Here is a 27819-nt window from a genome sequence, read left to right as displayed (position 1 = left end):
ATTACACTAAACGAAAATCTATTAAATGGCAACCGACAAGAAGGTGGAATGCCGCAACCACATACGCGTCATCCAGCCAATGAACTTCCATGGACACCGACTCTATGTGTGCGGCACGAATGCCCACAATCCCAAGGATTACGTTATAAATGTAAGTGTAGAAAAAAAATGGGAAATGCTGCAGGGAAAGAATTGGGCGACTGACTGACTAATTGTGAATGTCAGTCGAGTTTTTGCCGAAAATTAAAGTCAACTAATGCGCCTCTTTTCTTTTCTTCTCGCTCTCTTTCTGCTCCGCCCTTCACGCGATGCGAACCCCAATCCAAACACGAACCCGAATCCCGAATCGCAACCCTTAGGCAAACTTAACACATTTACCCAGATCCCAGTACGTGCCCGGCGTTGGCCTGGGCATTGGCAAGTGTCCCTACGATCCTGCTGACAACTCAACCGCCGTCTATGTGGAGAACGGAAATCCCTTTGGTTTGCCCGCACTGGTAAGTTCAGGGCCCCCCAAAAACGGAAGTGAAACGAAGAAAAGGAAACAAAAAAAATAAGAAACCGAAAAGGCAGCAGAAGGAAGAAGGGAGAAATAAAAAGAAAAATGTCAATTGTAATAAAATTACAAAAGTAAAGTAAAGTGTAGTAGGGGTATACGAGGGAGGCACAGCCCAGGGACCAGGGACCATGGGAAGGAAGTCGATGGAAAAGTTGTGTGTGGGTTTGAGGCAGAGGAAAGACAAATTTTAAAGACAGAGAGGCAGCAACAGTAGCAGCAACGGCAGCAATAAAGCAGCTGAAATTAAATTAGAGCGAGCAATAGAAGAGGGAGGCACGTGCGTACACTTTATGCGTAATTGTGTGCGTGCGTGCCCCGACAAGGCTTACTGGGCGTATGCGTGATGTTGAGGCCTTAACCAAGACATTATCAGCCCTATTCTTACACACACATCTCCGTATCACCCTATCGACATTCAGTATGCCGGCACCAATGCAGAATTCACCAAGGCCGATTCGGTTATATTCCGCTCGGATCTCTACAATCTGACCAACGGCCGCAAGGAGGCAAACTTCAAGCGAACAGTGAAATACGACTCCAAGCTATTGGACAGTAAGTTGAACAGAAATATCCATACCCTTAAAATGTGTATGTACTCACCAACAAACGAAAAAACTCTTCTCACTCCCCTTTTGCAGAACCGAACTTTGTGGGCTCGTTTGAGATTGGGGAATTCGTGTACTTCTTTTTCCGCGAACATGCCGTGGAGTATATAAACTGCGGCAAGGAGGTCTACTCCCGTGTGGCGCGCGTCTGCAAGAATGATCGCGGCGGCAAATACATGATCAGCCAGAATTGGGCCACGTATCTGAAGGCACGCATGAACTGCAGCATCTCCAGCGAGTTCCCCTTCTACTTCAACGAGATCCAGTCGGTCTACAAGATGCCCAGCGACGACAGCAAGTTCTATGCCACCTTTACAACGAATACGAACGGTCTGATTGGTTCCGCTGTCTGCAGCTATGACATCAGGGACATCAATGCGGCCTTTGAAGGTGAGTCGTCCCAGGGATTCTCCAAGCACCCACACCCCCCATGGAGAGGGTATACATATGTGTGTGTGTGTGTATGTGTGTGCTTTTCTGATTTATTGCATTGGCCATAATTCTTATGTGGAGCTTTTTTCTTGGAACAACTGCGGATGGAATCACGCGCACAGGTGGAGTCCTGGTTCCTGGTCCCTTGTCCCTTTGCGTCTGAAATTTAAGCGTTAAATGACGCGCATTGAATTGATGGGAGCACTGCTCGTAATTTTCCTCTACAGTTCCCCTCCCATCATCTGTGCTATGAAAACATTGTCGTTCTCAGGTCAGCAGATCCATCTTGAATTTCATTCCACGGATTAAAGTTTCTTCCCGGGTATCGGTTGAATAAAATGTTCATATGAGTACTCTAAAAAACACGTTGCATACCCTGTAAAGGTGCAGAATAAAAGGGTATACAGGATTAATTTTTTCATTCAGATAGTTCGCTTCCACTTAATTCCACTAATATTTGAGTAGCGGGTATCTTATAGTCGATATATCGACGTCTGCTGTATGGTTTTAAAAAGTTCATTAACACCATAAAGTTGTGTGCCACAGAATGTGTGTGTGTGTGTGTGTGTGTGTGTATGGAGCTCTGCCAAGACTGACAGGCAGACAATCGGGCAGACAGCGGCAGACACAGAATGCCACAGGGCAAGTGGAGTAAAAAATCTGGCATACACTTAAAATTCATTACGGAAAGTTTGCGGGCATGTTGCACAGACACAGATACCTCACATATACACACACACACACAGATATAGATAGACAGACAGCACGTTGAGTGCAGAGGAAAAAAAAAAATGTGGGGAAATGCCACAGCAATTAATTATGGGAAGAAACGATTATGCAACAGCCACACTTGAAGCCACATTGAAGGCCAGGATATGATGGTTAAAATGTATTTTATATTTTTTCTTGTTGCTGCTCTTTTGCCACAAATCAGCTCTTGCCACAAAAACACTCGCACTGACACACATAAATTAAGTGTAGCATTCTCCTCGGCTCCATACTCCATACTGATGCAGTCCTCGCTCTCTCCTTCGCTTTTTTTTCCCATCCACTCAGGAAAATTCAAGGAGCAGGCCAGCTCGAACAGCGCCTGGCTGCCCGTACTCAACCAGAAAGTGCCGGAGCCACGTCCGGGCACATGCCACAACGACACCGCCACACTGCCGGACTCCGTGTTGAATTTCATACGTAAACATCCGCTAATGGACAAGGCGGTCGATCATGAATTTGGCAATCCGGTCTTCTTCAAGCGAGACATAATACTCACCAAGCTGGTGGTGGACAAGTAAGTGAAAATTATATTCATTAGCGCTGCCAGTTGCCGGTTGCAAGTCTCCTTGGCAGGCAGCCACTGCCACAGCCACAGCTACATCCACAGCCACACTGCAGAGTATATCCCCTGTTGACATTTGTCTCACTCTCTGAGGCCCTGGCCTGGAGACAGAGACAGAGACATGGACACAGAGACCGTAGTTCTGGCAGCGAGAAATGTTTTGACTTGGCCGGAACTTGTGAACAATGTGCCGCAGGATGTGTTTTTAGTTAAGCTCCTGCCACCAATGTGGCTGCCCCTGCTTTTTCCCCAGTTCTAACGTCTCTCCTTTCATGGTTTTTTTTCTTTGTATTGTATCTCCGCCCTAGGATACGCATCGACAAGCTGAACCAGGAGTTTCTGGTGTACTTTGTGGCCACCAGCTCGGGGCAAATCTACAAGATTGTCCAGTTCATGCACTACGGCCAGCGCCACTCCAATCTGATTGACATCTTCGAGGCCTCGCCGCACAACGAACCCATCCGCGAACTGATTCTCAGCCAGAAGACGGGCTCCCTCTACCTGGCCACCGATCACCAGGTGAAGCAGATCGACATTGCCATGTGCGCCCGCCGCTACGACAGCTGCTTCCGTTGTGTGGCCGATCCATACTGCGGCTGGGACCAGGAGGTGAATGCCTGCCGTCCCTACCAGCTCGGACTCCTTCAGGATGTGGCCAACGAGACGTCGGGCATCTGCGATACGAGTGTGCTCCGCAAGCGTGTCACCTCCTCCTACGGCCAGACTCTGCATCTCTCGTGCTTCGTCAAGATGCCAGAGGTGCTGAGGAAGAAGCAGACGCGATGGTATCATCACTCCACGGAGAAGGGACGGTAAGTGTCGTCGTCGTCGCCGTCGGCAGTCCATATCCATCTACCAGATCTATCTCTTTGAATCTCTTGAAAAATTGAAAGCAAATAATGAAATGGTGGGGTAAAAGTGTAAGCGAAACTTCGCTTCATCTCACTTAGCCCTGGCTGCTGCCAATGCTGCGGTAATTTGACACTTTAAGATGCTCTCCAAGTCTGCTTTTTGGCGTTTACGCTTATTTGACTGGGGATGCTGCTCCGTCTCCGAGTCCTGCAGCCAACCCCCATGCTCCCACTCTTGCTTCTTCTGCTGCTGCTGCTGCTTCTGGGGCTTCAAGTAATGGAAAAACTTTCAACTTACTTCTGCCACAGCGACAAAAGTCGCTGTCTGGCACACACACACAGTTTATATATTGATTTTTATTGTGCGTTTTCAATGCGTTCACGAGGTTTGAAAATGGAAAATCTTCGCTCTCTAACAGTCTCTTCCTCCCTATTTATATCTATATCTTTTTTTCTCTCTGTCTGGCAGCTATGAGGTACGCTACACGCCCACCAAATACATTGAAACGAACGAGGGCGGCTTGGTCCTGCTGGCGGTTAATGAGGGCGACGGCGGCCGCTATGATAGCTACTTGGATGGCACCCTGCTCTGCAGCTATGGGGTAACCGTGGACGCGCACAGGTGAGTCTCAAGCTCCGGGCGTGGCATCGCAATTAGCAGTTTGGCCAACTTTTCCTGAGGCCGAGGCCGCAACTGTCAATAACGTATTTTCCATGCTCTATCTCTCTCTCTCTCTCGCTGTCCCTATTTCTTGCCACAGATGCTCGCCTCCATCGCAGAAGCAGGACTACCAGAAGATCTACTCGCATTGGTGCAACGAATTCGAGAAATACAAATCGGCCATGAAACAATGGCAGGCCAAACAGGAGGTGGGTGGCACTTTATTTAATTTCTTGAGAAGTCCAAAATTATACGAGAATTTCGGTAATTGCCTTGGGGGCAGGGGCCCGCACCATCTGCCGTTAATTGTTTTAATTAATTTTTCAGCGCCAGGTGCGGGACGGCCTGGGGGCGCCTCTTTGAGCTTTAATTATTTTCTAATTTGCTGGCAAATATTCTGTGCATAGAAAACCTTCATAATTCCTTTATTTCGCATTCTCTCACTCTCCCGTTATAGCAATGCGGCCTCAAGGACAAGGCAGGATCTGTCAGCAGCAATGGCAAACATGTCAACGATGTGTTCAGCAATGATGCCCTGGTCTGACCCAGAAGTAAGTACCCCAGAAATAGAACCAGAACCCAAACTAACACCAAAACCACAAAAACCACCACCACCACATTGGTTCAACCACTTTCATATAATCATTCACAGTTGAACAACAGTCGAAAAACCAATAAAAATTGTTTTGAAATGTTTTAATTTTTTAATTGAAAAAATATCCTGCAATGCAAAGAAATTCGAGCATTTCAATGCGGATTTTGCTTGCAACAAAATTCTACGTTTATTATAGAATACAGAATTACACAAAAAACAAGCAATTGAAAAACATACGCTGACAATTTTAGAACATATCAGAACAGTAAAAAATGTTTCCTGTTTCAAACTATTTTCTTTCGAGTGTAAACCCTAACCAAAATTCTAACCAAAAATGTCCATTGCCCATTACCCCCTGGACTGCTGCCGATGTCCCTGCTGCTCCACAGAGTACTTATATAGCTCTGAGTTCTTGTCGTCGTCAGCGTCGGAGGGAGGCGTGCCGCCCGCCCACCACAAACTGTACATTTTCGTGTTCGTGCTTGCCATATTTGCTCGTTTCTAAAGTTTCTAGTTCAAATGTAAATGTAAGTTGAGTGCAGATGTAAGACAACCCGCAATTGAAACCCACCAAGAGGAAATGACTTACCACCCCACACCCCTTCCCCAATGCCCTGACCCCGCCCTATTATTATATGCCCTATTTAATTTCTGTTTCTATTGGTGTATATGTTATTTCAGGTGCGAAGGAAATGAAGCAAAACCAAACACAGTAAGCAGAAGGAAGAAGATGGAGATGAAGATGCCAGGATGGGAAAAATCATGTGACAAGAGCCGAGCAGAAACCAACTACAAAGACTGAAATTTTTAAGCTTTTAGCATCGACAATATTTCGGATAATTTCAATGAGTTTTTTGATCACACATTCGTTACGTTTGCCTTTCCGTTTCCGTTCGTTTTGAGATGTTGTCAGCGTCAAACATTGATTGATTTCGACATTAACTAACTGATATACAAAGATGGAGTAAACGATAAAAGTTACTAGAAAAAGGATCCTGCCATAAATCAAATGGAAATTACGGTTTTACACACACACACACACACAGAATACACTCTCCGACACAGAGAATCTCTATATCTATTTCGAGCTACGGTTAAGGATTAAAAACCACCTAAAGTGAGAATCTGACAATTATATACATACATACATAGCTCACATGATGATGATGATGATAATGATGATCACTTTTAACATTAATTTCCATTTAGTTATGTTTTCGAGAACTCGTCGCTTGGCCATTTTGGGTTTTTGGGGTTGGGAAGATCTTAAACGAATTTGTATATTACTTAGCAATATTTGTTTAACTAAACATAGACTAAGCTATACGTATACATTACAATATATACATATACTCGTACGTACATGCATATGTACATGTATGTATTTGAATATCTGCCCAATGTTTAGGTCATAGACAAGTACGGAACCAACTTATACTATATAGCCAAAACAGAACAGAACAGAGCAGAAAGAGAAACAGAATCAGAATCCATGACGCACAGCAGATAGGTAAAGAGGATTATGGATCGAGGATAATGGTGGATGTTGTATATAGTAGAACTGCTTTAGTTGATAAGATATTTAACCAGACATTGATTTCTACGTTTCTACAATTCGATTTTGATTTTGAACGATTCGCTATTTGGCATTAACTCGCTCTTGTATAGATTGTGCGTTGGCCTGTAATGTTTATGATAAGCAATAAATATATAGTTATACATACATATATTAACGTCTAGATAACCTCTAGTGCTAACCATAAATACATAGATATCGTACATAAAGTTACTGCATTGAGACCAGCATCCAACATGCTCATGAGATTACTTAACCCCTAGCTGTAGGTTAGTTGGTGTGGCAAATATGTACGTTTTTATAGAAAAAACGAACTAAAAAAGTAACTCAGACACACGATACAAATGCATTTAGTAAGACATATGTATTTTATGGCTCAGAGGCAACAGTAGGCAGAGGGATAAGCATATCCCTAATACGAAGGAAATACTTTGAAAAAGCCATAAAAAGAGCATAAGCCATGGAAAAACTAAACGCTTTACAGAACAGTTAAACCGAAAAGGTACGAGTATTTGCAGAAAAATAGAGGAAAACAAAATGAATGGGACACTAACTAAACCATTATCCCACACACAAAAACACACAACACACTCACACAAACAATATTTTTCTAAAGATTTTCTCAGCAAAATTTTAAATGTTTCCCAACCGAAAAATAGGAAAAATATAACCAACATTTTTATCGTTGCATACTAAAATAATAAATACTACAAAGAAAAACAAAAACAAAAAACTATGGATAATGTTTAAAAGCTACTAATGCTCTGAGCTTCTAACTTTAATGAATCAAATGATTTTTGTTGTCGCCTTTGGTAGTTTTTGTGTTCGAGAATTTTATTGTAAATAATTTGAAGATTATGTGAAATGTTTTGTATGACAATCACATGATGTTGAGTAAAAAGATATTGAAAACAAGAGAAAAAACTGACAGAAAACAGAATTCAATTGCCATGATGGCAATTAAAGATGGAAATTAATATTAATTGAGTACTTAATACACAATTTATTGTAAAAATAGTAATAACTAATAATAAAATATTCGCAATTTATATACACACATACACAAACAAAAACACACACAGACACAAAAACAAACAGCAATAAATACATACATAGATAAACCACTTTTACAAAGTATTCATACAATAAACGAGAATTTGCGCTTAAATTACAAAAATTCAAATGTAGTTCAATTCGAGCTATTTGAAAAAAAAAAATGCAAATTGATGATTCAAGAGCTATAAAATATTCCAACAAAAACAAAAAAACCCAAACGGAAAACAGAATAATTCAATGAAATAAAACAAAACAAAACAAATTAGCTGTAAACACATATAAAGAAAATGCAGTAAATAAATGTGATAAGATTCTTTAATAAGCAAAAAACGAAAGTTCGAGTTTGTTTATTTTATTGGTGTGGCGAATTGTGGGGGACGCGACTGTACGCATTGAATTCGAAGTCGAATTTTAAGCTGCTGCTGCTGCTACTGTTTCTGCCAAGGTATATAATATAGAGGGTGTTTCATTTATTAGGCAGCTAGTCGCTGGGTGTGTAGATTTAAATATTTAAATATATATGCATTAGTGTGACACAAGAAGAGCGGAAGAGAGCAAGCTACACGGAGAGTAAAACTTCCTTACCTTACCATTTGCTACTTTGTTTGCGAGTGCCGACGTTTTTGTGCACAAAGCAGAGAGAACGAGAGCGCAAGAGCGACAGCAATTGCAAGATAAGGACCAGTAGCTTCAGGGGATCGACGTGTCGTTACCCTTGAAATCAAATCGTCAACTACGATTTCAATCAGTGAAGGCGGGGGCTAAGTGCAAGAGACACTACTAATTTATATATTATTTCTGCCCGAAACAAACAACGGATAGTAATCATTGAAGTAGCCGTTTACTACCCTGCTTGACAGATTTTGCCACTGCTGTATGTACTCCCAGTGTAAGGGTAATTTATGTAGCAGTAAATGTGTCATAAACAGAAATCTTCACAGCATTTGAGAGCAAAAGTGTCGCCGCCCAAAACAAAATCACGCGGAGTAAAAGTTAAACAGTTGTGCGAAGAGCAGATCGAAGAGATTAGTGTAAAAAATTGACTTGAACAATTAAAATGCTTTATCTACTGCTGCTCGGGCTAGTGCTGGTTTCGGCCAAGTGTCCCCATGCTCATCGGAATCACAGACAAGTCAGATATTCACCGGCGCTGATAAATGAACTGCGGGACTTTACAAAGCTTATACCAAGTGCCACCATCGATGAGCTGGTGGCAGAGCACTTGATCACCGACTCGGGTTTCCGCAAGGCTGTGAAATTTCTACGCAGTTCCGACTTCAAGCGATTACAACAGCGCACTGAGGCCCTGCCAGAGGTCGTGGAGATAGTCAACTTTGTGCACCTCAATGATACTGCCGTCCGGTCCAAAGTCCGCTGGTATTGGCCCAACCACTCCCAACGCTACAGAAATCATATCCAGCGTCGTAGTGTGTACAATGTGCAGGGCTCTCGATGGGACATCAGCGAGGAGGTGGTTCTGGTGCTCATCCAGCCGGAGGCATCATTTAAAGTGAAATCTGTGAGCGAATCAGTGGGTTCCTTTATCAGCTTTGTCCAGGATTTACTGACGCATCTGCCCCGTGACCGCTTTGTGGCGCTCATCAGTGAGAAGCGCCAGCGCAGTCCCATATTCGCCAAGTTCTATGAGGCCCTACGGAGTGCACAGTTCAAAACAATGGTGGAGGCAGCCATGGTAAGGTGGTGCAATGCCATATGTACTTACAAACATTCATATCTCTATTTTTAGAGCTCAAAGAACGTGGCGAGTGTGATCCGGGAGCTGTCCGGCCATGATATTGATGCGCAGAGCCTGAAAACAATTGGCTATGAAGTTATCTCCTGGGGGCCAGCCTAGTGGGTGGTGCGGTTTCTTCTGTTCTTCCACAGCTGAGATAGCCAATAAAAGCAGAGGCAAATTGTTTCTGAACAATAGCCAGGTATACCTATTGTCAGTGGAACATACATATAGGATGTATCTGAAATGAATGAAAAGGGAAAGGAAGCTGTGATGGGGTAGCCTCACCCTCTTCCAATGCGAAACTAATGAAAATTCGTGTTATGTTTTTCTGGAAACTCTCCATTCATTTGTAGCCTCCAGTGCCGATAGTCGATCAATGGTTTAAATGGCAGGCAGCAGCACGCAGCAGCAGAAACTAAGCAAATAATTCAATATGACAGACAAAAACCCGACACAATGGCGTATGCATTTCATTTCCCATATTTGATAAATGAAATGAAATATCATGTTCTCCTGCACAGATGCACACACACACATGCACCTGTCACTGCCAGACCAGCACACACACACACACACACATTTAAACACAATCAAATACTCATGCAATTTAATTTGTCTGAATTTTTGTTGTGGCTTTGTTTCATAGCATTTCATGGTGGTTGTTTCAATTATTTTACCCGGCACAAGCAGGCGGGGCTACAAAAGGGTATAACAGGCAGAAGCGCAAGCATTACCCACTCCATAATAGTAAGCAGAAATTATTTTATGATCAGCATATTCATATTTAAAAAAAAAAAAAAGATCTAATGTAATATTTGTGCTGTTTAAAGTACAGGGTATTTCATGGGGTTCTTATATTAAATTTGTGCATTAATTCCACATGTGTGCGTGTGTGTTATGGATAGTGTCAACGTCATATAGTGCCCCCAGTGGAGACTTTTCCAGCCACCCCCTGCACCACACACTCTCACACACACACAGCATGAGTTGACACATGAAAATTGCATGCAATTAATTGCCCGCTGGCTGCCACTGCCATTGCCACTGCCCCAGGACTCTGGGCCACTTGTACGGTTCGAATCGAAATCAATATGCAGAACCATAGACCAGATCCCGATCCCCGCCCAAGCCTGGGCAAACAACTGTTATTAGATATGATATGCCATGCAATTTGGCTCTCTCTCTCTCTCTCTCTCTCTATCTTTCTTTAATAACATGGGGCAATCAATATGTTGGATCTATATGTTCTGCTTGTAGTATTTGTGGGACTCGGTTGTGGCAATCACACTATCCTCCATGCAGTACACTGGGCTGGCCACCGTCCGGTAGCTGGTGTCGTACATGTGGCTCTTGATATACTCGGTGGGATTCTCAGGCTCCGGCCAGAGCGTGGCCAGACCCTTGCGGTAGGCATAGGCGAAGACGGCCTCGGTGATACGCTGATTGATGCACTGGATCTTCCGAATCGGCGGATAGACATTGCGCTGGGCCAGGTCGTCGGGCCAGACGAGGCAAGCCAGTCGTTCGGCTGCCACAAGGAAGGTCTCATCCGGCACGGTGGTCATCCCCGAGAGCAGGATGCCCTGCGAAATGCCGGCCTGCAGGTAGATGCTGTTGCTGCGTCCCGGCTGGTACCATTTGTTGGCATACTTCAAACGCGGCACACGCGAGCCCGTGATGAAGATGCAACGGCCCTTGGTGTAGGTGAAGGCATCCTCTGCGGTGCACTCGGCATTTTCGATGGGCCGCGACATGGCGAAGATGATGGGCTGCTCGGCGCTCCGCTCCATGGCGCGCAGCACCTCCTTGGTGAAGACATTTGGCTGGGAGCCGGCACCGACCAGGACATTGGGCCGAATCTGGTCAATGGCAGCCGCCAGATCCTCGGTCGGCTCACCATAGTTGATATACGGGTGCAGCACCTCTGGTATATGCGGACCCTTTCGATTGCCCACCACCAAGCCCTTTTCATCGAAGAACCAGATCCGCTGCCGGGCTGCGCCCTCGATCAGGCCCTCCTGCATGAAGAAGACGAGGCAAAGGCGTGCCATGCCAATGTTCATGGCATGGGTGCCGTAGAAGAGGAACGTGTTGCTCCTGAATTCCATTCTCTTCATGCGATTGGCCGCAATCACGCCGGACACACCGCAGGCCCCCTGGCACTGGAAGTCAATGTCCACGAAGCACTGCAGCTTCCTGTACTTCTCCAGCTGGTAGATGGCATTTTGGGCGTCGAAGTTCTTACACAGGATGGTGGTACGCGAACCGAACTGTTGCAGCACGGCCAGGGCGAATTCGTCGAAGAGCTTGTGGTAGTTGGAGCGGGATGTGCGATGCTCTCGCAGACCCATGTAGAGGGGATCCTGGAGCAGGTCCTCGTTGTTGGTGCCCACGTCCAGCACCAGGGGCAGGCAGAAGTCCGGATGTATGCCCCCCAAGATGACGTTCTGATGTAAAATGGATAATAGAACGGCCATAGAATTGATGCCATAGTCACCGATGCTCAGCACGGAGGCGCCGTTGGTGACCAGCACACAGCGAACGGTGCGACGTGGCCAGTTCCTGAGCAACTGACCCACGTGGCCCAGATCCTTGATCGTTATGTACATGCCCTGCGACTGGAGGAAGAACAGACCGTGCCACTTGATCAGAAAGTCCGACGCCGAGCTATCCAGCACAGGCATGTAGGTGTCCCAATCGGTCTGCAGCAGGTGGTAGAAAAGCCGCCGATTGGTGCCTCCCAGATTGCGCAGATATATGTACTGCTGTGTCCGGGTGGTCATCTGATCGAATATCATCTTGAAGGCGGCCACCTGCTCGTCCATGGTGCGCACAGCCACCGGCATCATGCCGTGGATGGAGAGCACTCGCCGCTCGTAGTCGCTGAAGGCCAGCGATTTGTTCAATATGGGCGAACTGAGGTAGCTGTGGCCATTGAGCAGGCCCCTCGGCAGGCGCGGATCCATGCGCCAGAAGTTGTCCAGCTCGCGAGGTATCCGCGATATTTGCTGGTCCCTGGCATCACCAGACACGCAATCCAGCTCGTCCTTTTCCTTCTGTGTGGGGCCTTTCCTGCTCCTCGGTGTAGTCATCGTTCAGTGTCTCGAATTTTGTGTGTGTTTTGATATTGGGTGTCGCCAGGCGTCGCCCACTTGGATATCAAATCACTTTAACCCGGGCAACTCAGCTCATATTTACAGGGATCATCTCACGCGTACCCTTGGCCCCACCAAATGGTACACGCATCTTGTTCACATTTGCATAGCAACCCGAGAGGGACAGCCATCCCATTCCATCCCCAATCCTAGACCGCACCCCCTTCTACTGCTGGCATTATGCAAATTCTGCTGCGCACTTTGCGGCGACCTCAAAATGCCGAGTGACATCCAAAAATGTCGACACTTCCGCTTGGGATCCGCCGCATCCTCTCCACTTCCTTGGCCGAATTCTGATGCAAAATATCAACAATGGCAGACATCAAAAGCAACCAAAGACCATGCGAAAGACATGGTGCTACCTTTTATGCTAAATACACGACAGACAGACAACAGCCACAAGTGCACTTGGCCAGCCGGAATCTTAAGTGAAATGGCAACTGAGTAATATTTGGGTGGACGGCTGGAGCGCCGCCAAAACGGAAACGGAATATGGCCCAGAACGAGGGACAGGGACAAGACCATGGCATCATGGTCTGAGCATTAAAAAAAAAAAAAAAGGGACGCAAAGGGCTCTGGCCATAAGCGGCTTAATTTCGTGGATCTGGGTGGAGGGCGGTGGATGTTGCCTCAGATGTTGCCATCATCTCTCCACCTTTCCACCAGTCCCTTAGGTCTTGAACATTTCGATAAGGGGGATACAAAAATTTAAATACAGCGAGAATTCCATAACTAATTTTAAAAGGAAATGCACAAAACACTTCCAGAGACAGTAAGGGATTGGGATGGAGGGAACCTTTCGAAATCCAATTATCAACTGAAGATACCGTGGGAATGGATGGATGCCTGATGGTATCTATGGTTAGGGGTTGTCACAGTGTTGAGTGATACTCGTGTGTATGTGTGTGTGTGTGTGAGGTGTCAAGAGGGTAGGGATGCCTGAATGCATCACAGGTTCATAATGAAATCAATTTTCAATCAATCGCTCGCTCGCATAGCAAAGTAGAAGCAGCCCCCACAGAGGTCCTGCCACTGCAACACAGCCTCTGTCCTCTGGACTCTGGATTCTGTCCTCTCGTATCTTTTGTGGTGTCGGAGTTGGGTGCATCGCCCAGGGGAGACTTTTCAGTTGTTTTGTTTCAGTTTCTGTTTCTGTTTCAGCTTCAGTTTCGTTTCGCTTTGGTTTTTGCTCCTTGGGTTGCTCCTGACAGTCGGACATTTGCAATTTTTTCACATTTGCAGTTTTCTCTCCATTCTTTTTGTGCCTCTCGCTGGCCACGGATGTGCTACAAATTGAATTTCTGCCGCGGGCCACATTAAGCGATCGAGCCCCAGCCTCAGAAACAATTTCAACTCCCCCACTCAGAGGCCCAGCCTACGGCTTTTGGCATTTGAACATAAAAATTTATGCGATTCATGGAGGTTGCAGAAGGAGCTGGAGTCTCCTCCTGAAACTGATCAAAATTGAATAGTGTGGGTGTGGACCAGGCACTGCATGCAGGTGTGTGTCCGTCCCAATCACCACCTGGTCAATGGGGTGGGACATGCACAAAGAATGTTTATGCGTCGTTTATACAGAACAATTTGAATATTTTATGGACAAAATTCGATTTCTCTCCGCCCCTGCTCTAGCGTCAGCTCCAGCACGTGCACTAAAAAAGTTTTGCATATGGAAATTGATTTCCTTTTGGCCACATCGACATGCACACATGTACATAGTCCCCTCCATCCCACTGTCTTCCCATTCCCACCCAAAATATCCCATCTACCATAAATACTTGTGTGTCCGTGTCCAGTTTTTGGTCATTCACACGCACGTTTAGGCAATACCAAAAGCTTTGGTCATTTCGATGTTCGATGCTCGATGCTCGACTATTTCGACAGTTGTCAGGCGAGGCAAGGCAAACGAGCAAAAAGAACAAAAGTCATTTGCACCTCACTTTGGGGACAAACAAAAGTTTGAGTTTTCCTCTTTTTTCGCTGGGTTTTTCCTTTCTTTTTCATTTTGAAAAATGTTCAAACGAAGCAATTTATATGCAGCACGTGAGGCTCTGGCTCTTACTACTTACAACCAGTCATATTACGCATACGCTACGTGGTGCCACTAACTTGTTATCAAAGCGGACGATGGAGTGAAAAAATGGCAGCCGAGGGAGGGCACCTAGGTGCTAGGAGGTAACTAGATAACGGGCCATTTGTCCAGAATTTGGGAATGGCTAAATTCGGATAGTACATGAAGCAGAAGCGTATAGAGTTTGGAAGAAATGGTTCAAAACTTCTATGCGAAACTCATACCTCTAGGGACTGCGACTTTGTATTATCTATTATAGTTATAAATGTTATCTACTAATCTACCAGAAACAAATGTTAAAATTTTGCCGAAGTCAAGCCACCATATCATTCTCTATTCAAAAAGGATTTCCATGTAGTGGGTATCTCCATCGTTCCATCGTTGTTGTGTCCCATGAAAATATGCAGTTTTTAGTTTGCCAAACTCTCTGGCTTAGTGTGCGCCACAAATCAAATCAAAAAAACTCCCTGCTCCACATGGATTTCGTTGCATTTGCGAGCTAAAATATTCGAAAACCTAATACGGCGAGGCCTCAAAAGAGCGGTCAAGCCACATGCGACATGGGGACATTGTTGCAGTTTATCAAATATGCAATATACATATACACGTACATATATGTGGGTATATATTTCTCTTTTTATTTATTGTTGATGGCATTTTTTTTTTGTATTATTGATATTCGATATAAAAAATGCATGTGCCTGTGCATCTGGGGGGCTGGTGGGTGCTCTTGGCTCTTGGGTATTTAATGAAATTGTCACACTATATATCACACGTTTTTTCGGCATTAACTATTTGGATAATTTATGGACTGAATTCGGGTGGAGGTGTAGCTTGGCGTTGGGGAATAATATGGGAAATTGAAATGTTTTGCGGCGCGTCTCAAATAAATGTCATATGACTGTCGTTCAGTTCTTGTTTTCGCTGCCGTTGCTGCTGCTGCTGCTACCCCGAGGCTTGCACAAACAGCTCAAAGTGAAAAGTCTTAAATAAAAAATTTATAAGCTTAATAAAAGCGATGCAGCACACGAAATGAGGAGTTGAGTGTGCTGCAGGGTTGGTGCGGCAGGGTATTCTGTTGCACGGCTCTGTCGATTCCTTGTTGTTCACTCTGCACACAGAGAGAGAGAGAGAGAGAGAGAGAAAAGGAGAGAGTGAGGGAGCACACACGACAAACTTTCAAATCGGGAGCTACGTGCGTCAAAGCCAAAAAGCCCCAACTTTATATCGCGCGCTGCTGGTCCTCTCATCCTTCTCATGTGTTCCCTCCAGCCCGTGGTCCCGTGACCCCTTCTCTTTGGTTCGCTTTTACTTGGGAAAACTTCAAAAGACTTTTAGCTTATTTTTTAAGACGCTTTTCTTTGCTGTTGCCTCTGCTGCTGCTGCTATTTCTTTTTTATTTTATTTTATTTTATTTCATTTCATTTTATTTTTCTTTTGGCCAAGTTTTCCCTGTTGGCGTTGTCGTTGCCTATTTAACCAGAATTTCGAATTGGCAAAAGAAAATGTTGTATTTATTTAGTTTAATGCGGAAATCCCCCATTGGAACCCCTAAGGAGTGTGCGGTGGGGGGTGTATAACTTATCACATACTCCCCGTGAGTATGCCACAAAATGAATGCGTGGGCGGGTGCTGAATTATGTAATTAACTTGTTGCACGCTTTCGCATTTGGCCAAAACAAAAATACTAGAAAAAAGCAAAAGAAACTAAAAAAAAAACTATTTGCAATCTGGGCAAAACTAATCGCATGTATCCGGCAAATAATTCCGCCACAAACGTACCCCGGACCCGTATTAGTGGCAAATTAAAGCGGCCATAAACACGGAATCAGCGCATGCAAGAAGCTCCTCCCCCCCTCTGTTGCTCTGTCCCTCTCGCACACTCTTGCTAGCACCCAAGAGTCCAAGTAAAGTCCACATAAAAATTGTTAACGGAAGCGAAAATTAATTAAGCCACAAGCCAAGGCCAAAGCACGCACTGGCACGCCATTGAGGAGTGTGAGAGGTTCTTGGTACCAGGGTACATCTGAGGCTGTGCTCCCGATTCGAAAATATTGAACGCCAGCGTAGTCCGTAGCGCGCTTTTAGACGTGCTCAAATATTTGCCAAACGTGTCAAAAGCGTTGGAACATAGCCCCATAGCTCCTCCTCGACACACCTACCTTCATAGCCGCCCTGGCAGCCTCCCACAGCCTCCCCTTAAGTCTCACAGCCCACCATCATGCTCCACAATTGATTGAAGGCTGCGCAGGAACATAATTTTGTTAAACCCTTACAAGTGGTACAATGATTTTTGATAGATGTTATCCATGCAACGAAGGAAGCTCTTCAGATCAGATAAAATATAAGCTCCTGATCTGCATCAGCAGTTCATAATATATAGATTCACTGAAGCATTATTGAAGATGCCATTGCAATGATCTGCGTTTGTTTTACTTAAAAGAAATTCGTGGAACGATGTACGAGCATCCGCTAGTGTATGTAATGATTCGGTTCTCGAATCGAGCATGATTTCTGGCTCTTTTCTGGTGGTTTCTGTTATGGTTTAGTGACATCTTTTGTAGGGTTGTAGAACCGAAACTGATTGACGGCTGACGTGGACAAGTCAATATGGGATAGAACCATTTATCGATTGATCTTCAAACAAGGCCAACAAAAAAAGGTAAAAATTGACAACAGAGAACTAAGACTGAGAGTGGGTAAAGACGGGGCGGGGCAGGGCAGGGAACATTAAGTGCGAAACAGATTACAAGTCCAAGTGTCGGCAGAGGGATACGTGTCGGGGGGGGATGGAATCCTCTGATTCTCCTAGCAAAATCTGGCAAAGAAGTTGCGGCAACTGGGCCTCCGACAAGTTAATTTATGGCAGTCACTGAACCATCCACCAGATAGTGGGGCAGGCAACGTCTGCTGATGCCACAACTCAAACTGTTCCCTGTCCCTGGCCTGGATTCCGATTTTCTTCTCGCTTTCGGTGTGTGTGTCTGTTTATGCACGGTACACGGCAGAGTGAATGGGTATATTGGATTTTAATTGAAGAGAGGGAAAATCACAAAACAACTAAGCAATAATCAATAAAGTTTATTGTTCTGTCGATCGTTTTAAAAACACTCTTCCATTCAGCGAGCTATCAATTCCTGAGTATCTTCTAGTCGTAATACACAACGCAATTTTACTTTCTTTCGTGTATGCTTTTTTATTTTTTATTTTCTTCCTTTGTTTTTCTGCCGCAGCGACTGTTTGTGCGAAAAACTTTTGCTAATTTGCGGTAATGTTAATGCTGAACTTTGCACAAAATTAGTCAAGTTCTTGGCTCTTGGCGCAACGGTTCTACGGTGCTACGGATTAAGCGCAATGTTACGCCAAAAGTGTTAAGTTGGAAATAAATGTTGACACTTGCGGTAAAGCGGAGGCTCTTATGCCGCAACATAAACAAAAGGCTCTGGCACAGGCAAATCACTTTAAAACAACGTGCCACACACACTCGGTCTGGCGGGAGGGATAGGCAGGCAGGCAGGCAGGGACAGGGACGCGCTCAGGCAGCATGAAATTAACCGCCACGAAGGGTCCATGGAAGTCCATGGAATGGGGTTGGTCTGAAGCATGTCACAGGTGCGTACCGCTTCCTACTTTTGCTATACTTTGGCCATACTTTGGATCCCGGCACACGACCGGCAGCCGGACTGCAGTTAATTAAGTGGCAGGCAGGCTGGCAACTCGGTGGCAACTCGGTAGCAACCGCAGCGCAGCGCAACGCACTTGCTGCGCCACCTTTATGGCAGCTGCTGCGCTGGTATGCCCCAAGTGCCAGCCAAAGTATTTTGTGTATATATGTGTGTGTGTGTGTGTGTGTGTGTTGTGTGGTGTGGCAAGAAATTAATTTATAAGTTTCGGTCCGCGAGGGCCAGAGGATTACTTGCCGCCTGACCTCCGCCCTACACTCTACAGCTGCCATTTGGCAGCTTTTGTTTACTGCCAACGTAAGAACTTTGCGGCTCAAAAGTTCGTCCATTCGGCAGGGGCGGCGGTGTGGCTCCAAAAATTTATCAAGCGTCATACGTTATGATAGGTGGCCACCACTGGTGTTCAGTGTTCAGTGTTCAGTTTTCTGGCCAAAGTTTTAATCAATTTATGGCTTAGTTAAATAATTTATGTAAAAAATTGCCACACAACCCACCAAGTAAAGTTCTACAGAGGCAGGCAGACGGACAGACAGACAGGGAGACGAATAGACAGACCCTTTCTGACGTTGACAACGATACAATTATTGGTTTTGTAGGCAGAGGCAATTTACATTCCCATTCTCATAGCCCAGAGAGTGAGTATGTGTGTGTGTGTGTGTGTGCCGGGGGGCTGTAATAAATCAAACCAAGTGAATAAATCATATCTGAGCACGCTAACAAATACTATATATATATATATATTCGTATAGGGGCATGGGGGGCATACGGCAGCGAGAGAGAGAGAGAGAGTGTCACAGTTGACACATGCGAAAGTGAATGCGCGCGGCAAACGACAACGACAACGGCGACGACGACGACATGGAATAATGACATGAAAATTGACAATTTTATTCCTACTTAACTTGCTGAATGAGCAAATGAATATATCACAGCCAGCCCACATCCTATGCTCTGTATACACGAGGGTACATGAGATGGAAAGGAGAGAGACCTGAATGAGCAGCAGACTGAATGAGTGACACATACTCGCACTCGTACTCGCACTCGTACAGTGAGTAACCGAATGACATTCAAACAGCTGTCAAAGTGTGAATATCAGAGCGACACATCACATCGCAGTGCGGAAAGTAAGGGAAAAGGGGAGTAAAGTTTTGCTTGATTTACATACTCGTATGAGGAAATGCACACCACAGCACACCACACCTCTCCAACAGATGAGGAAACACTCATTCAAATAATTTACGATGCTCGGAGCCTGAGGTTACGTTTTATGGCCTAAACGAATGGCATTGGCACTGGCCAAAGCGAACAGATAAGCCATATAAATCAGTATTTGATATACTCGAATCTTTATCGAGTGACCCCCATTAGCGCACCAGAAGAGACTCCTCTGTTGTTTGTTGATTCAATTAAATAAACGATCGGACAAGCTGTGACAAAGCGCTCAGCAATTGCTCCGAGAGTCTCCAAAGTCTACACAGCAGCAGCCACACACCCCGAGGGTGCACGCGGAAGAGACCACCAGCATCCAGAGTCTCCCAGTTCGTTCAGTGGATCACACATCAACATGAGAGTGCAACGGACACCAATGCTCCATCTACTGATGATGGCACTGCTCTGTGCTTCGAGCATCTGCCTGTCGATGGGCCACAGCGACGAGATTGTGATGGTGGAGGACATCATCAAGGTGCAGGACACGGAGCAGCCAGAGGACAACAGCAGCAACATTGCCCTGATCACCCTGAGCGAGTCTTCCAGCGATGAGGCCGATGACAAGGACGTAAATGGCCAACCAAATGTCTCGGATGATCTGATATTTCTCTCCAACAAAACCAAAAGCCAGAGCCAGCTCTCAGAGGATATATCCGTCTCCGAAGAGCAGTCTGAGGAGGAGCCGCCAACAGAGGAGAGCCCCGCCTGCCAGCCGATCGATTTGAGTGCCTTTGTGGCTCTGATCCCGGCCCGAGAAGTGCAGTCGATTGCCAGCCACTATTACCACCACGATGCGGAGGTGCAACGAGCCTACGCCTTCCTCTCTACCAGCTTCGTCGCCATTAAGCACCAGATGCTGCAGCTGCCCGAGGTGCTGGCCTTCACACGATACCTGAATGCCAGCGGCCTGGATGTGCTCAAGATAATGGATTCCCTGGCAAAGGCCATCAAGCCCTCGTCTCTCGATTTGGTCAGCAATTCAGCGGCCGGCAATGGTGCGTATGCGTAATATATTCTGGGGCTTTTTTTCTATTACTCAACGATTTTCCCCAGCCACTTTAGCCAGCGCCACGACTAGAGAGCCACTCAATGGCTTGCACGGGCTGGTGGACAGCATACTGGACATCCTGCCGCAGGACCAACTGCTGGCCACCTTCTTCGACAAGACCGAAAGCGACAAGCAGTTCGCGGCCCTCGTTGACAGCATCGGTACATCGACGTTTGCCAAAATCCTAACCAATCTTCAGGTGAGCATCCATTGCCAGGTAACCTCTGACCTCCCCCCTCCCCAATCACCCCTCTAGCACCAGACCCCATCGTCAGGTAATTGTATTTCGGTTTTTGGGGACACGCTTTGTTTGCTTTGAGCTGCCGTTTCTCCATCGGTTTTTTGTGCGTGGAAAATTGTTTAAGGAATTCCATTTGAAACGAAGGTCGACCGTGTGGCTGGCTCCTTAATAATTTCCCAACGCGACGTGAGAGAAATTTACAATTGACTTTATTGGGTTTTCCGAAAGGAAGCAGGAAAAAAAGGTGCAGGTTAAAAGTGGGCAACTTTTGTATGCGATTCGGTATACAAATCAACTTCCGTTGACGCGGATGCCACATGCCGCATGCCGCATGCTGGGCGGCCTTACTTTTCTGGCCACGAATTTTCAAGTGCCAAGGCGTTCCCCATTCTGGCCTCCGTGGTCTTGTGTTATTTTCTTTTTTTGGGTTTGGCTCTCTTCTAATTGGCAATTGAGCTGCGGTACGTGCTGCACATATTTATGAAATCAAATCGACAGCCACAGCGGCAATTTATATTTATTTTTCTGCGTGTGAGAGCATTTCCCGAGCATCCAACATACAGCATCCATATATTTATATCAGGCAATACAATGGAGAGAGCGTGTTTCTGATAATTGATTTCGCTACACTGATTCTCAAGGCCTCATCTAGTCCAGATGCTGTGGATGAACACTTCCTGTCGGGTACATGCATACACACGATGATATTTCCCGTCAAATATTACTTTTAATATGGCTAAGAAAAAATATAGCTATAGTTTTTCAATATATCTAGCCATTACATGATATTTGAAGCTGCGTATGAGATTCATCTAGCCATTACATGATATTTGAAGCTGCGTATGAGATTCATCGCTACAAATTTAACATGTAATTAATTTTTACTATCGTATTTTACAGAAAGAGAGAGACTATGTATATCATATTCCTATCAAATATCCCTTAATTAACTCTACTTTACTCTAATGTATCCTCCAGAACTCTGTGCCGCTGCGTAATCTAATCTTTGTAATGCACTCCAACGGCATCTATGTGGAACGGATTGTTGAGTCGCTCAAATCGTACTTTTTCCTTGCCAGCTTCTAGCCTTACCGTGCAAATAAACGAAACCAAACGAAACCCAAAAAAAACCCCACAACCCCATCCTAATTTAAAGATACTCTCATGATTTTCTTCTGGTTTTTTTTTGGGGGGGGGGGGAGAAATCGATTTGTGGTGCCACGAATTGTTTAGCAGGTGCAGCCGCCCCACGAGACGATTGACATCTCATCTCTACAAAAAGGGAAACTTGAGCATATTAATAACACCCCCCGGAGCACACACCTCACGCCACACCCTCAACGAAAAAAAGAGGGTTAAATGACGTCAAAAGTTTATCTACGAAAAAAGTTGCCTCTTCCATTTGCTGCGGCTGTTGGCTCTGATTTATGCCCCGCCATGGAAGGCATAGACTGGGGCACAGACCGAGGCAGGAGGCAGAGGCAGAGTCAACGCAACAGTTGCAACTCTCTTAATGTCGGCGTTTATTTGAATAAACTCAAACTTTGATTTCACAGGCAGCGAGCACCAGAAGCGGCAGCGGCAGCAGCAAAAAAGTTGCCAACTTTTTCGGTTAACTGATTTCCACACAGACCCACTCGCAGCAGCACACCTGCAACTGTGCCCCCAGAAGCTGAGGCAGGACCATTTCCACTCCCGTTCCTGGAAGCCAAAACAAGAGAGGGAAAACAAAAAAAAAAAAATTATTTTATTCTCGCGCCCCCCAGGAGACTCATAATTTAGCGCGAGTATTTCAATAAATTACGCATGCCACAGGGGGTGTTGCAGGCTGTTTTGCAGGCTGTCTGTGTGTGTGTGTGTGCAGGTGGCAAGTGAATGGAAAGGAGAAAGAGTCGTGCAGGGGTAGGGGTTGATAAAGGAAGATAAAAGTATTGAAAAAGTATCCAATTAACTGCCTAGAAATGATGCAACTTTGACCATTCCATGGGGGCTGTTCTTTCCGGGTTCTGCCTCCCACATCCTTGGACCTGGGTTAAGTCATCCCCCGGGCAGTGAACGGTGGCATAAGTTCAACGTCAGGCATCAGACAGCCGACAGCAGGCATCAGAAACAGTAGCCAAAATCAGGCTCCATTAATCAATTACTGACCAGAGAGACCCAAGCAGCGCCCACCACCCCACGTGGCAACTGTTGCCATGCCGCAATCTCAGTGAAATTCAATCTCCTGCAACCAATCCGACAACAGGCTTACCTTTGCGACAGACATCATTGGATTGCTAACAGTATTCCAGATTGATTATAGCCACACAATTTCAGTTTCACATAGAAAATCACTTGACAAAAATCGCAATCCAAATCAGGTACTCGCATTAAACATTCAAAATGGGGTATAAGGGAGCCAATGATCCACCATAGGGAGGAATCTCGAAGGAATTCGAGGCTCTGCAATATATTTGCAGCTGTAACTGCGGCCCAAAACTACCATTTCGACTCGCGAATGCTTCCTTCATTCCTCAAGCAGTTTCTGGAGCCCGCGTTTTCTATGATGATCTTTCATCTCTCTCTCTCTCTCTCTCCCTCACTCTCTTTTCAGGGGCAGAGGGGGTGTGGCTTTGGGACTCCCATAAATAACAACAATTTAGCATTCACAAGTGACGCAGTAAAAATTTATACGCTCTCGCACATTTTCAATTTTCTGCAATTTTTCTAGCAATTGTGTGAAATTCCTTGCGGCCATTGGGCAGCAGTAGCAGTGTGGCAGTGCCAGACGTTGCATGTGCCAAGGACACAGACAGATTTTTCTGTGAGTGTGTGTGTGTGTGTGTGCGTATTTGTGTTTGTGTGTGCGTTCTGAGAGCATTATGTGCCGCCGGACACTTTTAGGGCCACACAATTTAGAGACTTGGCTGGTCTAGATTTTCCATTCTTTTGCAGACCCTGTAGTTGAGGTAATATAAAAGTGTGTTGAGCATACTCTGATGGATATCCAGTAAGGATATCTTTATTTCAGTCAGTTACACTCTTTCGATCTCTCGTTCTATGTCTTCCACTCTCTCAAAGTGTTAGTGTTTTACTTAGTAAAAGCAGGAGTAAAAGTGGAGACTTTTCTGATTTTGATAGAACTGAACTCGAATTAGAGGATATGTTTGGGTTGATACACTATTTTTAGCTTTTTATATGTTGTGGGAAAACTGAATTCATCGTGAGTCTGTCCTTGGCTTCGTTTTTTTACATATGCTCTCTCGTCTCGTTGCTGCTACAAGTTATGCATGGAATTCCAAGCTGCTGCTGTTGCTGCTGCTGCTGGACTCCTTCTGCTGCTCTGCTGCTCTTGGACTTGTTCTGGACTACTCGTTGGTCACCACATGGCTGGTATTTTGAGGCGTTGCTTGTGCGAGGCATTTTTGCAAGCCATAATTCATTGAATTTACATGCCAAGTTTTCCGCTTGCCTCACACACGTATTTGTCTTTGCTGTTGCAATTTCCCCTCTCTTTCTCTCTCTCCCTTTCTCTCTCTCTCTCTATCTCTGTAAACAAATCCCCTTGGACTCCCTCTGTGCAATAATTTCGCCCGATCCATCCCCATTACAATTCTCACAGAAAGAATGCTACTCAGATCATCTACTTTAATTCTCCGTTAAGACTCCAACTGGCATCTTTTTCGAGCAGGACTCCTTATCGCTGCAGCCACCGTACTCCTTGATCATGTCCTGAACGGACAGGGTGCAGCAGTAGACGAGTATCACCAGGCCAATGACGATCAGCAGGATATTCTTGACGAGCTTCCATCTCAGCTTGCCGTAGGTGTACGGGGCATGGTAGTTGAGGCACAGCTCAATGCAGGCGGGAAATACCAGATTGAGCAGCGATATGGTGAGGGCGCCGACGAAGGCCAGCAGGGGGCCCAGATTGGGGAAGGCCACCGCATTGATGGTGCTCAGTATGACGAAGAACACCCGGACAATGTACTCGACAAAGTGCGGATTCTTCAGACGATCTCCGCGATTCAGGTAGTGGTTGACGACGATGTCGATGGTCACATAGCCGGACAGGGGATACGACAGGAACAGGGCCAGGCTGATGAACGCCTTGGAGAGCTGCGATACTCTATGGGGGGGATTACCGTGATCGATGGGGGCGTCAATTGTTATATCAATTGCCAGCTAAATTCCTAGCTAAACTCACACTTCGTCGGTGGGTAGATTGAGAGTTATACTGCCGAATACGTGCTGGCCATATTTCCAGTAGCCAAAGATGGAAAAGAACAGGTAGGAGATTACAACCACAACCGCGGACAGATTGAGGACGCCGAACCAGCCAATGTACTGCTCCGGATGGGCCATCTTCGACTCAATTGCCAGCATCTGATAGGGATTGGGATAGGTTCAAAGCGGATGCACAGAGCACAGTCAGGAGACGACTTACCACACCCACAGAGCTCACGGAGAAGAGGACAATGCCGAAGAAGAGGGGATACTTGGAGGGCTCGTTGAACATCTTGCGTTCCGAAATGGGTGGCAAGTTCTGGAACAGGTAGTAGAAGATTAACATGAAGCCCAGATAAATAACGATATTGGCCACCATATTGAACGGCACCAAATACTTCAAGTGCCGAATCAGAAAGAGGGGGATCAAGCACACTCCCACGATTGCTATGTAAATGCGCAAGTCCATGTCCTTGGCATAGTGATCCACCAGTTGCTTCAGGTTGACGGCCACAAACACGAGATAGACGACGCAGACGCCATAGTGGGAGAGGCTGAGCACACCGTCCACCAGAAAGCCAGCCGCCTTGGCGATGTACTTGCACCACTTGGGTCCCTCGTTGAAGGCGAACACCATTGTGTCGGAGAAGTTGCAGTAGCCCTGCTGCTGCCGTCGCGCCGACTCCACCATGCACATTATCTATAAAAATATAATCGAGGAGTCATCGGTGGAACGTCAATACGTCGGAATAGCTGTGCACCCACAAGCAGTGTGATGCCATGGATCAGCATTATCGTTGTAAGGATCAGCAGAATGGAGCCGCACATCCATCCCGTGTAGGCAAAGGCCAGGGGCAGGGCCAGGATACCTGTTCCTATGACGCACTTCAGCAGCGACACAAAGGCCCCCGTATTCCTGATTTTTAATTGGGGTACAAAATATGAGAGCAGTTCATCCACGGACTGAATGCCTTACGTGATCGGGACTTCCACAACACGATTGTCATAGGGATTGTAGTCCTTGCTGCGTAATAATGAGGGGAATCAACGCAATTGGATGTGTCTCCCATTGACAACTTACTTGTCCGTCATGGCTTCAATTGGAATTCAAACAACAAATTTAAGGTACATTGAAATACTCAAATATGTGTGCAATGAAAGTCAACGGATGGATCACTGAGCTCAGGTTGAAAATTCCAGGGAGTTGAAGGGAAATGACAGCTACGTATAATGCTTGGAACACTCGATAGAGATTTACACCCATGTTTCCCGTTCCCAGATCCCAGCAGTCGTTAATAAATTCACACATCAAAGCTGGCATTGGCAGAAAAAATAAAATTCAATTTAGTGCCAGCAACAATGAAGACACAACCCCATAGAAAAACGACTAACTTTGGAAGCAGCAACGGGAGATACTCGCTAGCTGATCCAATGTTTCGATTGAAAATGCTAAAAGAGGCAAAAGGTCTTCCCATTTTTCATGGGCAGGCTATGGCTAAAGGCTAAAGTAAAGTCATCATATTCAATGTGAGAAGAGCCACCCTACTCTGGTTCACCAGAAAAGTGTTTTTGGGCCGCGTTCACATTAGCATGGGGAGCATTCGTCCTTCTACTATTATTCACTCGTATTGGGTGGGTAAACAGAAGTCAGAGAGCTGATGGTAAATGGTAAAGGTTCACCCACTTACGAGCTGCACTCGAAACTGAAATCAAAATAAATGTCAACACTGCTGTCACACAAAGCCAAGCCAAACCAATCTCCCTCTCTCTCTCTCTCTCTCTCTCTCTGCTTAAGACACCCTCTATACTCTATACTCTCTATCCACTCTATACACTTTATTCCAACCTTTGCTTGGGGGTCGAAGTTTTTGACTTCCTTAATGACAAACTGTGGTGACGGTGCACAGGGCACAGTGCTGCTGCTTCTCCTCTTCCTGCTGTTGTTGCTTCTCCTTCTCCTCCTCCTCCTCTTTCCTCCTCCTGCTGATGATGTTGATGATGATGATGTCGATCACAATGCAGGGGGGGGGACCAAGACCCAGACTCAGACTCCACTCCGTTCTGTATTGCCTTGTCCCAATGTTGATGTTGCAATTTCACAGCCTTCCCTTGCCGGCATGCGCCATACGGGGGGAGCTCAAAAGGAAAATCCACCATTTCCACTCCCCGACGACCCCACTTCATTGTTCGTTTTGTTAATCTAGAAAAATTGATAAGGTGTGAAATTCTTGATTTTATTTTCTGCGTTGTGCGCACCGAAAATAAAATGTTTTCTCTTTCTTTCTCAATTCGTGTTCTTGTTCTTTTCTTTCTTTTCTTTTGCGTTTTTTTGTATACTCTTCATTCAGGAGGTATTACGATTTTCAACAGATATTTGACACTCAGAAAAGTAAGTACTTTGGGCAGCCCACAATTCTGACTTCAATACCATTCCTTTGGCAGAAGACAGTAGATAATTCGAAACTTCCATTAACAGATTGCCATATCAAATAGTTACCATAGGATATGTTTCGTCTCTCTACAAATTAGCTAATCTACAATATTACACCAATATTTTGGTATAGGGTATCTAATGTTTCGACTCTCCAAAAAACGAATCGGGTTTTTGTGTGTTTCTTTTTGGAATTTTTCAGATTTCCTCCCCTCTTGTCCTTGGCTTAGAGTTTTAGGCGTCCTTTGATGTTCTTTGATGAGGTGTTTGTTTAGTTTTCCTTCGTTTTCACTTTCGTCTTAGGTTTTCCGTCCTTTCCCTTACATTTTTTTTTTTGAAAGTTCCGCCGCAAACGAAACGCAATTT

At 45.5% G+C, this 27819-nt stretch overlaps 5 protein-coding genes across 9 annotated transcripts in view; 3 read left to right on the top strand and 2 right to left on the bottom strand.

The window, feature by feature from the left end:
• The window catches only part of LOC111073849 (semaphorin-2A), a 46318-nt gene extending 38309 nt beyond the window's left edge, over window positions 1-8009 (top strand). Inside the window, exons 6-16 of one of the 3 annotated variants that reach the window (XR_002607757.2) lie at window positions 41-151; window positions 360-497; window positions 979-1111; window positions 1198-1554; window positions 2653-2881; window positions 3238-3741; window positions 4250-4402; window positions 4542-4650; window positions 4899-4992; window positions 5426-5563; window positions 5718-8009. Coding sequence is in view for 2 of the 3 variants with exons in the window: in XM_022366388.2 (XP_022222080.2) it covers window positions 41-151; window positions 360-497; window positions 979-1111; window positions 1198-1554; window positions 2653-2881; window positions 3238-3741; window positions 4250-4402; window positions 4542-4650; window positions 4899-4985 (1821 nt within the window). In the remaining variant the exon portion in view is untranslated. The remainder of the gene's footprint in view (window positions 1-40; window positions 152-359; window positions 498-978; window positions 1112-1197; window positions 1555-2652; window positions 2882-3237; window positions 3742-4249; window positions 4403-4541; window positions 4651-4898; window positions 4993-5425; window positions 5564-5717) is intronic. The other 2 variants (XM_022366389.2, XM_022366388.2) reach the window with 2 other exon arrangements.
• A 598-nt stretch (window positions 8010-8607) lies between these two features.
• LOC111073861 lies at window positions 8608-9596 on the top strand. Its single transcript, XM_022366402.2, has 2 exons — window positions 8608-9361; window positions 9416-9596. Exons 1-2 carry the CDS (start codon window positions 8726-8728, stop codon window positions 9521-9523), a joined length of 744 nt encoding a protein of 247 aa, XP_022222094.2. The 5' UTR covers window positions 8608-8725; the 3' UTR covers window positions 9524-9596.
• Window positions 9597-10577: 981 nt separating this feature from the next.
• LOC111081313 (NADP-dependent malic enzyme) lies at window positions 10578-12555 on the bottom strand. Its single transcript, XM_022377336.2, has one exon. It carries the CDS (start codon window positions 12496-12498, stop codon window positions 10645-10647), a length of 1854 nt encoding a protein of 617 aa, XP_022233028.1. The 5' UTR covers window positions 12499-12555; the 3' UTR covers window positions 10578-10644.
• Window positions 12556-19817: 7262 nt separating this feature from the next.
• Window positions 19818-21965, top strand: LOC111073859. Of its 2 annotated transcripts, none has more exons than XM_022377339.2 (3): window positions 19818-20522; window positions 20590-20774; window positions 21795-21965. In XM_022377339.2, exons 1-3 carry the CDS (start codon window positions 19883-19885, stop codon window positions 21900-21902), a joined length of 933 nt encoding a protein of 310 aa, XP_022233031.2. In that variant the 5' UTR covers window positions 19818-19882; the 3' UTR covers window positions 21903-21965. The 2 variants fall into 2 exon arrangements, with proteins under 2 accessions (XP_022233031.2, XP_022222091.2); XM_022366399.2 differs by having other exon boundaries at window positions 19823-20522; window positions 20581-20774.
• Window positions 21966-24397: 2432 nt separating this feature from the next.
• LOC111081311 (glutamate transporter polyphemus-like) lies at window positions 24398-26232 on the bottom strand. Of its 2 annotated transcripts, XM_022377335.2 has the most exons (7): window positions 26104-26232; window positions 25999-26046; window positions 25788-25938; window positions 25399-25722; window positions 25243-25341; window positions 25003-25181; window positions 24398-24924 (listed from the first exon to the last, which is right to left on the bottom strand). In XM_022377335.2, the coding sequence occupies exons 1-7, from the start codon at window positions 26112-26114 to the stop codon at window positions 24444-24446; spliced, it is 1293 nt and encodes a 430-aa protein (XP_022233027.2). In that variant the 5' UTR covers window positions 26115-26232; the 3' UTR covers window positions 24398-24443. The 2 variants fall into 2 exon arrangements, with proteins under 2 accessions (XP_022233027.2, XP_022233026.2); XM_022377334.2 differs by having other exon boundaries at window positions 24399-24924; window positions 25243-25722; window positions 26104-26230.
• Window positions 26233-27819: the final 1587 nt, after the last annotated feature.

Source organism: Drosophila obscura, unplaced genomic scaffold (genome assembly GCF_018151105.1).
Source record: "Drosophila obscura isolate BZ-5 IFL unplaced genomic scaffold, ASM1815110v1 contig_186, whole genome shotgun sequence".
Taxonomy (NCBI): Eukaryota; Metazoa; Arthropoda; class Insecta; order Diptera; family Drosophilidae; genus Drosophila; species Drosophila obscura.
This window is presented reverse-complemented; position numbering and strand designations above follow the sequence as displayed.